At 38.1% G+C, this 12,816-nt stretch overlaps 1 protein-coding gene across 2 annotated transcripts; it reads left to right on the plus strand.

Annotated features, from left to right (window-relative positions):
• The first annotated feature begins 37 nt into the window (after positions 1 to 37).
• On the plus strand, positions 38 to 12,357 carry UEVLD (UEV and lactate/malate dehyrogenase domains). Of its 2 annotated transcripts, XM_010076298.1 has the most exons (12): positions 38 to 69; positions 1,188 to 1,285; positions 1,929 to 1,991; positions 2,737 to 2,900; positions 3,406 to 3,541; positions 4,832 to 4,956; positions 5,578 to 5,683; positions 7,978 to 8,148; positions 9,299 to 9,472; positions 9,984 to 10,068; positions 10,712 to 10,835; positions 12,149 to 12,357. In XM_010076298.1, exons 1-12 carry the CDS (start codon positions 38 to 40, stop codon positions 12,311 to 12,313), a joined length of 1,443 nt encoding a protein of 480 aa, XP_010074600.1. In that variant the 3' UTR covers positions 12,314 to 12,357. The 2 variants fall into 2 exon arrangements, with proteins under 2 accessions (XP_010074600.1, XP_010074601.1); XM_010076299.1 differs by lacking the exon at positions 38 to 69 and having other exon boundaries at positions 1,186 to 1,285.
• The last annotated feature ends 459 nt before the right edge of the window (positions 12,358 to 12,816 follow it).

Genomic DNA, 12,816 nt, shown 5'->3' on the forward strand with positions numbered 1-12,816 from the left:
TTGCATTATGAATAAGAAGGGGGTCAGCTGGGGAGCGATGGCTTTGATTTCACCCCCAGATGTATCGACACTTCTGGAAATGTGCTGTGTACGCATTCCTAATTTGAGCAACTTCGGTTTTTCTTTTTTACTGCTTGACTTTGCAGTATCCTGTAAGACCGACTGTGGAAAAGCTGACTAAAAGGTGTTTCTTTTCAGCAGCTTTGTGTTTTCTTGTACAAAGTGGAAAGTAGTTGTACAATCCATACAGCTGTAGTATTGCTGCTGTTTCTGGTGGGTGCCTTACCGAAGGGACTGGAGATTTTAGCTGGGACTTCATGACAAGGATTCCAGTGCAGCGAGCAGCTCCTTAAGCCATTGTCAGGCTGCAGTTGTGTTTGCTTAGGTGAGAGTTCCAGGACAACTCCAGACTTCCTAAAATTGAGAAGCAGATGCTTTAATCTAGGAAATGGAAAATATTCTTCATAAATTTAAGATGTAGGAGGATGCAAATCTCTTGGAAGTTCAGGTGTCAGACTGGCTGGGGACAGTCTAAGTGAAGTAGCAGTGAATTGTTCTTGCTGATAATTACTTTCAGATCACATTTCAAGCATCAGTATTTCTGTTAATCTGTGGGCAGGTTTTCTGCAGGCAGGCGAGAGGGATGCATTATTTTGTTTGAATTTTCTCAGCTCTCAAGGACAGATTAAACATGGAAAATAATTCCCAAAGGCTAATTGCTTATACATGTAATGTTTGTGGAAATGGACATCTTATGAAACTCTTCTCAAATATGTGCAGGTGGATTGGAGTTTTTAGTAGTAACTGTGTCAGTAATAAGACAACTTATTTCTTCTAAGATGTTTATAATTTTCTATTGTTTTTTATTATTGTGTGCAGAGGAGACTAAATTTTATTAAGCCTCTGTTCACATAGCTGTAAAGGGTTAGAAATGGTATATAAGTAGTGTTCAAAATTTGAGTTCTAATGTGGTAACAGCAGACCTGCAATACCTTTAAAGCTTTTTTTTTTGGTGTGTAATTTTTTTATAATTTGTTTCACACCAAGCCTATGTATAATACTACAGGTAATTATTATCTTCCTCTTCTTGTGTTTCTACTTTCTCTGGGTTCCTTTTCCCTATCTCTGGTAGTGAAAGAAGAAACCTTTGAAATTCACCGGGTTTTTTTGTTTGTTTGTTTTTTCCTCCCCCCTTCCCAGTATAAGTTCAGAGACCTGACCATAGAAGAACTAAAGAATGTTAACAAGACCTACCCAAACTTCACATTCTCCATGAACACATACAGTAAGAAGTGATACAGTTACTTTAAACTAATTGTGGGGATTCTGCCTTGGCATAGATTCAGACTGTGAACAATAGCATCTAAATAGTATGAATATCAGTCAGTTGTGTGTCTGTCTTTATTTTGACTTGCAGTAAAATTTCTCATGCCATGTGACTATTTTTTGAAAGCTCTTCCAAGAATGCATACATATAAAAACCTAAGCAACTCATTCACTAAATTTCATTTTATTTTAACTTGTCTGTAATTACAGAAGATTTATGTTCTTTTAAATTCTTCATATGTAACAGGATTTTTCCATATCCTATGACTGTATTGAAAGCATTTTGATGTCTTTAGCTTAACAAGTGTAACTTCCAGAATCCCCCAGCCTGACTGACAGTTCCTACAACACCACAATTACCCAGGTCAATGGGTTTTCAGACTAATGATGTGTTTAGTTGTACCAATGCAATTTTCCTAAAGATTCTATTAAGGAATTATCTCAAAGAGGGAGGGAGAATCTTAGTAACATTTTAGCCTTGGCTCTTTCAGGAGCAGTGTATTTGATTTATAAAGAAAAATTAGTGTTGTATATTGGTAGTTGTGGATGAGATTCCCATGCCAGATTCAAAAGGATTTTTTTTTTTTTTTTTTAAATTTCAGCCTTCAAGGATGGATCCCAGAAGGACCTCCTGAATTTTAGTGGTACTGTTCCAGTGAAATATGGTAAGATAAGTCAAATATAATTTCCTTACCAGTTATGAATCTAATTGTAAAATGTGTTGGATTCTGCCTCTTTACCGTATACTGTGCAGCTTCTTTAAAGGTGGCTCTAAAGGATTTTGCATGAATTGGCAGAAGCCACTTCTACTGCATAAAAAAGTGCCTTTATGCACTCACAGATGCTGAAATAAGGTGATATTAGATAAGTCAGTTAACTATTTTAAAAAATCATGTAGTTTGAGGCTGTGTAGGCAAACTCTTTAGTTCTGATGGAGGTTGCATGAACTCTATAAGCCATATGCCTGTAAAGGCAGTGTCCAAAAATAACTGGTAGGTAATTTTTTGTTTTTAACTTGAAGCCTTTGAATTCTGAGGTAAAGCTCTTGACAGATGCCAGTTTGCATTATTGTTGAGTCCTACAATAAGTGTGAAATGGGTACCTATAAGAGATTTCTTTGCCTGGAAAAGGGGACCCGTTGGCTGATAGAATATTCTGGGAAACAAGACAGCAACAGAGCTTTATATTAAGAAAGACACAGTTGGTAGCACTTCAAGTTGATCCAGACAAGTCTGCTTTTATTAACTAGCATACGTAACATAAATACTTTCTGGTGTGAATCTAGAAAGTGATCTGTCAGGCTTTTTCTCTTTGTTGTTATGAAGTGTGAATCACATGCACACACACTTAGTTTTTAGTGCCTCTTCTCAATGCAGAAGTGAGCAATGGCTTTTGTTTTGTGTTGAACAGGTAATTCCTATAACATACCTATTCATCTGTGGATTCTGGATTCTCATCCCTTTGCTCCCCCCATTTGCTTCTTGAAGCCGACTGTGAACATGGGCATTTCAGTGGGAAAGCATGTTGATGCTCATGGCAGGATTTATTTGCCCTACCTGCAAAACTGGAGCCATGTAAGAGGTGGAGTGGCTGACAGGGGAGGAAAGTATTTGGGAATAATGCATGGTATCATATGGAAATCAGTGGAGAAGAGTGGATAGGGTTTGGGGCTTTTTGGTTTTGGCATTTTTTGTTAATCTTAAATATGTAATGATTATGCAACGAGAAGCAGGATGTTATGTCTCTTGAAATTACAGCTTTCAGACTGTCTGAAGCAATTGTAAAGGAAGTTATAAGTGGTTGCTAGGAAAATTGTTTTAAGCTGAAGAAAAAAGGGACTGAGTTTGTTACAAAGCAGTATAAGCCTCATGTGGACCCTTTGATCCTTTTTCCTTTGTTGCTGTGAATAATAATACTAGAGCAACTCAGTATCCCTCAAGAAAGTTCAATGGAAGTTCCTGCCTATTGGATATGTCACTTTCAGCATAACTTCCTTTATGAAATACTGCAGTTTATAGCTGGTACCACTATATGAAATAGCTAGTCAACTGTTTTGTCTTCTGTATTGCTATATTTCAGCCTAAATCAACTATAATTGGATTAATCAAGGAAATGATTGCAAAATTTGAGGAAGAGCTCCCTTTGTATTCACTGTCATCTTCTGATGCACCCAGCCCATCGGAACTTCTCTCCTACATTGCAAAGATTACTGAAGGTGTGGATGTTTTCATATATTTGTTTGTAATGTTCCTACACAATATTTCTTTTATTTACTGTTACTACTTGATATCACAAAGATGCCTACACAATTTTAATATCTGAATTTTCAGTGTTTGCATGTCCACAGTATTTGCTATTTTCTCTGTATAGTCAGAAGTGCCTCTTTTTGAACCAAGAGCTCAGATTCTCTTTACTTGAATAAGCAACTCATTTGGGATGTTTGCATTTAAGCCTACTGAAAAATGCTGTAGACTTAGTAGTACTCATTTTTGTAAATTACTGCAGCAAAACTCTATGTGAGATCTTGTGGAACAGAAACATTATTTTACTGTAAATAAGTTGATTTTACCCAATCACAGTCATTCGTTCTCTCAGATCTCATTCACTCACACTCTCACATCCACAGTCGCAAGCCCTGAGACCCATATCATGTCTCTTGGGTTCTTCTTGTTCAGTGGTGACAAGCTGATTTCACACTTGTCTTTTATACCCTTTGGGAGGGGGTGCTATTTCACATTGTTGCCTCATTAGTTTTTCTCGTCAATTTTAAGTCTTGGGCAAAATTCCTGAATTTCACGATTCTCATGTTTTCCTTATCTGGGTATGTTATGGGTCCAGTCCTGCTGTTCATCCTGACACATTTTGTTCAGGTCAGTCTTTTCCCTCTTTTAATGAAATCACAGATGGTGATCTGTGGCAACTAGTCCAAACCTTTCCCTTTAACTCTTTTCTGCTGTTTCTTCCGATAATTATGTATGTGCTTGTGAGTATGCACACATGTGCGCGTGCAATACCCATTTCTAGTCAGTCAATCTTAATGTTTCTGTTACAAATCTCTCTGCATTATAGTCAGAATAAGAGTCATTATGTTACCTGTAGCATTAGCTAAACAACCTCAGATCGTTGTATTTTAATTAAATTCCATTTTGCATGTCTTTTCAAAATACTAAATCTTTTATTAATGTTATGACCACGGTATATATTCACACCTGTAATGGTAGCAAAGGGAGTATTGTTTGTATGGTCTTAGTGTCTAGCTTCTTGTTATTATTATGCTCATATTTTCTACTTAGTGAAAAAACATTCCTATCCAGAGAGGAATATTTATGTTTTACACCTTGCAAGTTGTGGTGAATTTTCTGCGGTTAGGGTTGGCTGCTATTTTGAAGATGTTTATGTAATTTAGTTTAACTCTGGCACAACCACCATCCTTTATGAAGCAGCAATACTTGTATTGATAAAGTGTGGACCAGCACTTAAGTTTTTCGTTTGCTTTTAATTGTAGGAGAGACTGACATGAAATCAAAGAGTAAAATTGGTGAAGTTAAAAACAAAGGATGTTTTAACAAAATTACTGTTGTTGGAGCTGGAGATCTTGGCATTGCATGTGTGCTAGCAGTTGCAGCAAAGGTACATAATTATTATAAATAGCAACAGACCTGATTAATAGACAGGCTTCCAACCTAGTTCTTAATGTCTGATGCATAGAAATAACTCAGCAGTTTTAATAGCCGTGTCAATGCTGATGTCATTTGCCTCTTCAGTTAACTTACGGACACACAGCAGTGTTAATTTCTGCCTTGTTTTCTCAGTCAGCTTTTTAAATACAAAGGGTTGAATATTGAATTAACTTACTTTGAAAATCCTTAGTTAAAGGATTCTTGCCTGAGCAGTGGCCTCTTACAGTTGGGATCTCCTAGTCACCTCGGAAAGGATAGTCTGTAGATGGTCTGCACTTCATTACAGCTATATGCTCGGAGACAATGGTAACATCGTTTATAACTTTCCAGAGGTAGTTTTATGAGTTTTTTATTGATTTATTTTGTAATGAGTTATTTTCCAATTAAACTATCTAAACTACATTGTCGTTCTTGTGATTTGACTGTAATTTGGCCAGTAAATTTGTTTCATTTATACACAGTGCCACAAACACTTGTTGAATTGGAGGAATACTGTTTTTTATTCCTCACCTCCACAAGAACAAGATTTTGTTTGCTTTATTGCTGATCTGCATTATTTTTATTCATGCAGGGTGCTGCAGACAAGGTGGTTCTTTTGGACCCTTCTGAAGGTGCAGCAAAAGGAGGGACCATGGACTTGGAGATCTTTGCTCTGCCAAATGTGGAGATCAGCAAAGGTATTAGATGTTGTTGCTGGAATGGGAGCGAGTACTGTGTGTGCTTGTGCTCATTTTAATGAGAGCAGGGCACCTGGGGAGATACAGAGCCTCTGGCATATAGGCCATCTTTTTAAAAAGATGTTATTATTTTTTCCTAGCTTCTTGCTTTTCTTCATCTTCTCAGGACAAAATTGGGAAGGGAGGGTTCAGCAAAGCTTGCATTGGCTTCTATTTCAGGCTTTTTCGGTCTGTTTACAGAGTTAAAGGTATGTGAGTCTGTACTTCCAGGGTAAGAGGCTAATGCTGAAATTGGACTTGTGCAGAAATAGGGAGAAGCCAAGCTCGTACTTCAGTGTCATCGGTGGAGAGAGCAAAGGAAGGTGGAAAAGATAGATGTATGTTCAGGGATGGGGATTAGAGATAGCTGTGAGAGCAGTAAGAAGCCAAGCTAGTACTTCAGTGTCGTCGGTGGAGAGAGCAAAGGAAGGGGAAAAGATACATGTATATTCAGGAATGGGGATTAGAGATAGCTGTGAGAGCAGTGTTAAAAAGGCTGATAAATAAAGGTAAATTTCAAAGTACTACTTTCCTAGATTGGTGTTCATTAAACATGCACATGGCCAATAGTTAGTTCTTAACTATTATCACTGGTTAATTCAAACAGTTAGTTCTTAACGATCTTGTCCTCAATTAGCTGTGAGTGTACAATTCAACAGAGTCCATGCCAGGTCTCCGTAATTAGTGGTGATGTTTACAGTCTTTGATGGTCTTAGTCGCAGAGGCTGAGGTGATGCCGCTCCAAAGCTCTTCCACAGGGGAAGCTGGAACAGGATTGAGCATCTTTACCATTCTTCCTTGCTTGTCTGTGGTGGTTTTATGTTCCTTTGTGTCCTCTGCAAGATGAAATGGGCATCTTTCTTGTGCTTCTGATGTAATTTATCTTATTTGGGGACAGGGACTTGTTCTGGTTCCACCAGGCATCTTTTCTGCTTATTCTGCGCCTGACATTGCCTGCTCTACATCCTTAGATCTTATCTTGCAGGTTTTACTGCTAGCACGTTTTTTTCCTGAACCCTGGTTGTGCAACTGTACCACAAATCTCTCTTTGTGCCTTTGTGGTTACCCATTACGTGTTTACACTTAGCTGTGTGTCCTGGTTTCTGCTGAGACAGAGTTAACTTTCTTCACAGTAGCTAGCAAGAGGCTGTGTTTGGATTTGTGCTGAGGAGAAGCTGATCACACACTGATGGTTACAGCTGCTGCCAGGACAGTCAAGGACTTTCCAGCTTCTCTGCTGTGCCCGTGTCTGCAGGGGCAGGAGAAGCTGGGAGGGAGCACAGCCCCAGTTACTAGCCTAGGATTTGACCTTAGGTTTAGGATGGAGACCCAAATTGGCCAGTGGTATAGTCCATATCATGTATGTCATGCCCAGTATAGAGATGAGGCTCTGTCCAGAAGTGCTCTCTCTCTCTTCAGGCCACCGCTCTCTCAAGGTCATCTTGCTCTCTCGGTCATCTCTCAGTCTCAGACACTTGGGCTCTTAGCTTTTCCGGGACTGTGGTTTTGGGACTCTCCCTGCTCCAGGAAGCATTAGCATTCCCCTCATTAGCTGGGAACGGGCAGAGCCTTGGTCACTGGGTGGTGAGCAGTTTCACTGTGTACCACTCCTTTGTTACGGTCTCCACGCGGATCACCTGTATGATACTCAAATATGCAGTGACCGGCTCAAGGCAGCTTTGACTTACAAATTTCTGCAGCAAATGTAGTTGTGTGTTTTCTTTGGCAAATAAATAGATGTCTTTTACTTGAATTAATAAATAGACTTTTGGAACACTTTTTATTGTTGTCTACATGTCCTTGATTGAGCTATAAGATCCAAAATTATAGAAGCCTAGATAAAGGAGTAAAAGTCTTCCCCCTTCTTTAAAAAAAACAGGATAAAAATGAAGGAGCCTTTTCATGGATTTATTTTTTCTCTCTTGCCAAGCAAACTTGGAAAAGCTTATCTGTCAACCCCATCTAGATGTTTTCTGGTCTCTGCTCTGTAACGCTGGACGAATTGCAGCCTGCCTTCTGTGTTTGCCAACTACGAAACAGGAAAAGTAGTTCTGTGGGACAGCTGTGTTTTACAGGTGCTGTGGAAGTGCCCCAAATTCTGCATTGGGGGATATGGGGGATATAGGGGAGACAGGAGGGGAAGAATCCCTAACTAAGCTGGATGCTGCAGTTCAGCCTTTAGGACGGCTCTTTGTTTAGCACCCAAAACTCAGTAGAATTACATAAATTTTAAAAACATGTCTTTATATTTTCAGATTTTTCTGCTTCAGCCGATTCAAAAGTTGTGGTACTTACAGTTAATTCTCTGGGTAATGCTCAGACTTACCTTGATGTCATACAAAGCAACGTGGATTTGTTCAGAGGAATTATCCCAGCAATATCACACTACAGTCAGAACGCTGTTCTCCTTGTTGCTTCTCATCCAGGTATGTTGGTACTTTCCCTAATGTTCTGTCCCTCAGCTGGCTTTCTCTTTGTCCTGTTGTAAAAATATGTTACTGCCAAGTACACCCACTTACTAAAAAATTTTTGCCACACTGAAAGATGTTTTCCTTTTCAGCTTTGAGCAGGACACTGTCTTTGAGGGTTTTTTCTTTACTGTTACCAAGATAAAAGAAAATAGTGTACTTTGTTTTGTGTCAAAGGTAAGTATTCCTGTATGTTTCTGTGCGTAGTTTCAACCTGACTGTATCTACAGGATTAGCATCCATTGGCTGTTGTCTTGTCAGTTGTGAGTTTTATGTGCACATTTCTCCTGTGCAGTAAGGATAGGTGCATGTGTGTGATGTGCTATGTGATCAGACTCACAGACTACTGTAGTACATACATAACATAGCATTGATAGTAAATATTGCAGCTCTGTTCTGGTGGAAAGTTTAAATCTGTTGGGTCTGTGATACTGTGAAGTAGGACAAAGCAAAAACTATTTAAAAGGGAAAGAAGTACAGGTGAGCCTCTCTGTCCTGTAGGCGCACTGAAGACAACCCTTTTCTATTTCTCAAGTGCTTCTTACCCTTCCTATCACTTAGAGCTGTGGAGATGGAGAAAAGAGTGCTTGCCAAATGAAAATAAATTAAACACTGGATGAATTAAATTTAGAAGCATGTGAGACTTCTGGTAGAGGAAAGCATGGTGACTCATTTTGAAGTTACACAGCTTCTTTTGAAACTCTACTTGGGCTGTGGATTTTCTTCACCTCCCCCCAGACTTGGTGTTTTAGGTTGAAATAAACTACTGATATGTTCTCACATGCTGATACCTTTTCTAAAGTAATTGCCAAATTAAAATAAATTAAACACTGGATGAATGTGAGACTTCTGGTAGAGGAAAGCGTGGTGACTCATTTTGAAGTTACACAGCTTCTTTTGAAACTCTACTTGGGCTGTGGATTTTCTTCACCTCCCCCCAGACTTGGTGTTTTAGGTTGAAATAAACTACTGATGTGTTCTCACATGCTGATACCTTTTCTAAAGTAAACAACTTGGTCCTGAGTTTTTTGTAATTGTGACTCGTAGTTTGCAGTTGTGTTGAATTTCAAGGGGTCCTTCACTGTCAACATATTTTTCTTTCTTATAGTTGAGGTAATGACATATGTGTCATGGAAGCTGAGTGCGTTTCCCAAAAGCAGAGTTATTGGAGTGGGTGCCAACCTAGATACTGAGAGATTTCAGTACATACTGACAAACCTTTTGAAAGCACAGGTGCTGGCAAAAGATGCTTGGATTATTGGTGAACAAGGGGAAGACAAAGGTAAAGTGATACTTTATTATGACTATGTGTGTATATTGTCCTGGCAGTGCTTAAGTAATTGAGTAATGAAAGAAAAATTGAGAAAAGTAGTGAAGGTAGTCATAAGCAGGGTGGTATATTTTCATAATAATGGTTCTAAATTATACAGTTTTGGTGTGTGCTCAAGACTGTAGGCCTGGAGTGGTAGCAAAAGTATTTTACATTTGTCATAGTAAAAAAACCCAAACCAAATCAAACAAACAAAAAAACCCAAACCATCCTCAAATGCTTAGATCTTGCTTCATTTTTAAGCAAGTGTTTCTGTCCATGTGCTACTATATAGTTTATTTCAGCAGTCCAGGAAACCTTAGCTCATCAGCTACATTTGGGTTGTTGTGGGGGAAGGAAAGTTTGGAAAGCTTGAAGTTTTTTGTTTTTTTAATTATTATTATTTTTCTTCTCCCTGCCTTATCTGGTACCTATTTTAGTCACTGTTTAGATGTGCATTTAAATGTTGTTTGTTTCTATTTAGTACCATCATGGACCAGTTGTAATTTAGTTGCAAATCAAACAGAAGTAATGGCTGCTCGTAACTCAAGGGAAAAGGTGGCTAACAGGTAACACTGTTATAATCTTATTTTTCTACATGTTTAGGCACTTGATGTTTGCAGAGTTTCTTCCTTCAGCTCTTTATGAAGAGGAAGACGTTTGCTCTAAAATGTTCATACATTGAGTTTATAGGAAATCGTAGCTCTGTGTGTCATTCACTTTCATGTATGTGTATATGCCCGCTGTTTTTCTGAAGTCCTCAATAATGTTGTGCCTGGGGCAATCTAAGGGCAAGACAAGCTTTGCAGAATATACACTAGAATATTAGAGCTGCTGGTTCAATTGTGTGTTTTTAAAAAAAATAAAATAGTAGACAAGCCAAACTTTCCTCAGAGCTTGTGTGGAAGCAGTTTACTTCAAAGCAGAGCAGACATTTGGATCAATTTACCCAATTTAATTAGCCACATATCTTTTACACCTCTTGACAGAAAAAAGAATTGTTACTAGAGTGGGTAAAATATACATAAAGAAATTATTTAAAACAATTTTTAATTCCCTTCTGTTGTTTTCCAAAACAGAGAATCATGTTTTTATAGTAGGCTTTACCTGATATGGTATACTTAATCTGTTTTTTGGGGTTTACATATGAAACAAAATAGAAATAATTGAAATCTAAACCTCACGTTTTTCTTCTTTTCTTGGTTTATATAGAGCTATGGATGTTCTAAAGGGAAAAGGTCAGAGGTCTTGGTCTGTTGGGCTGTCAGTTGCTGATTTGACTGACAGTATACTGAAAGATAAAAGAAAGGTTCATTCTGTATCCACTCTAGCAAAGGTAAGTGTGTTATTAATATCTTTTGGCACTGTAATGATTTTATTTATACTGGATATGACCATTAATTTTAGCAGCACCAGACATCTCACTTCAAGTAACTGTTCTGAAGTAGCACTACTTCTGTTACTTTCTTCCAACAACAGCTTTCAATTCTAGTCTAAAAATGAGCAAAAATCCGTTGTTGTCTTAATCAGAAACGTAATCAGAAACTAATATTAAAAGTGGATTATTCTCCCAAAAATATGTTCAAGGTTGCTGCCCAGCTTCCCTGAAATAGCTGGATTTGGCAAATGAAGAGAAATGTCTTTGTCACAGTTTCCAAGTGCTCAGTATTGAATGTAGATTTTTCTGGGGACCAAAAGAGTTCAGGATCTTTTATGGAAGTATAAAGTACATTTTCTGCCAGTATTTTATTTGACCAGCTTTGAAGCAGCTGCTTTGTTACTCCATGATACTTTACATTGAAGAAAAGATTATGAAGCTATATTTAACTTAAAATTGTAGACTGAATCTTGTTTAAAGTTTATCCTGACAGGTTCATTAAAGCATTAAGTCATCTCATATGAGCAAAAAGCCCATGTAGAAACATTTTTTGGTCACTTGTATTTACAGGCTTCAGAAGGGTGATTTGCATGTCCTGGTGTGGGGAAGTTGAGCAGGCTGCTTATGGCATCAAGTACAGACATACACCTAATTTAATCATTATGTTTTCAAGTAAAGTTTTTAATCGCTTATGAGCTAAATGCAGATATGGAGGAGTGACAAGTCTCTTAAACTGCAGAGTAACTACCGAATGTAAAATTTCCCATACAGATCCTAAAAATAAAATACACAGCGTGTACTTGAATTATAGGGTTATAAGTTTAATAAAGTCACTCACAGAATGAATATGGGATAATACTTGAAAAATATCCCCCAGATAGCTCTCTTTGGCTATATTTTTAAATTTATTTTGTTCAGTCCTAAAATAACTGGTGATACTGTACTATCAAGTGTACCTGCTTGTTCTACCTAAGAAACTGGTTAAATGGTGTTTTGTAGTATAAGCTTTGCCTGCGTTACAGAGGTCTGATATATTTAAGAGAAACTCCTACAAGTGTGGAATGGTTCAAGACTTTATCTGTAATATTTTAGTTTCTACACAGTAATGCATTACACAGGATCTAAAATAACTGGAATTTGAACGAAATAAAACATGCCATATCAGGGAATGTCCTTGCTTAATTAAAATAAGTTATTTTATGTAGTACCATGCTGCAGATGGAGCAGAAATAAGTAACTGTGTTACAATATTCTTTGCTTGTTTTTTTCAGGGATGTTGCAATATAAACAGTGAAGTGTTCTTAAGTCTACCCTGCATTCTTGGAACCAATGGTGTGATTGAAATGGTCAAACTAGAAGAAGATCCACTAGTGCAAGAAAAACTGCAAAGCAGTGCAGGATCAATTCATGACCTTCAGCAGCAGCTGAAACTGTAAGCAAGCACAAGGGAAGCCACGGTGTCTACTCACAGAAGTCAGAGATTTGCTGTGCAGAAAGGGTCGCTTGGTATATACATAATTCTATGTAAGACAAGAAGCTTTTTTACTTTCAAAAAGTGCTTTCTCAGTTTTGGTGTAGCTCATACTGCACTGAACAGTAATTTCTTATTTGAAAAGTGTCCTTTTGGTAGCCAGAATGAGGAGGGTAATGTGCAAGAGTGTTTTACCTAAATTCATGTGGCTTGTGCTTATGGCTTTTTGGTGCTAATTATAGCCCCATTCTTGGGTTATTCTTAGCTCTTAGTACCTCACTAGGACACAGTCTAGGAGAGCAGCTTACCCAGCTCTGCAGAAACTCCAGTGTGTAGAGCCAACTTGGACTCTTCCTCTTGGTTTTTAAGTGCTGCATTAGAGGCTTGTGTGGAATATGATCACACTCCAGCTCTCCAAGGGATGCAGTTCGGTAGCTCGATATTTCATGCCTACCACAGATGCTCCAA

This window comes from Pterocles gutturalis, unplaced genomic scaffold (genome assembly GCF_000699245.1).
Source record: "Pterocles gutturalis isolate BGI_N339 unplaced genomic scaffold, ASM69924v1 scaffold21783, whole genome shotgun sequence".
Classification (NCBI taxonomy): domain Eukaryota; kingdom Metazoa; phylum Chordata; class Aves; order Pterocliformes; family Pteroclidae; genus Pterocles; species Pterocles gutturalis.

Coding starts and splice junctions, on each gene's coding strand:
- UEVLD (XM_010076298.1), top strand. CDS start 38: ATGGCTTTGATTTCACCCCCAGATGTATCGAC. Junction 2,901..3,405: donor ACCTGCAAAACTGGAGCCAT/GTAAGAGGTGGA, acceptor GCTATATTTCAG/CCTAAATCAACTATAATTGG. Junction 5,684..7,977: donor AAATGTGGAGATCAGCAAAG/GTATTAGATGTT, acceptor TTATATTTTCAG/ATTTTTCTGCTTCAGCCGAT.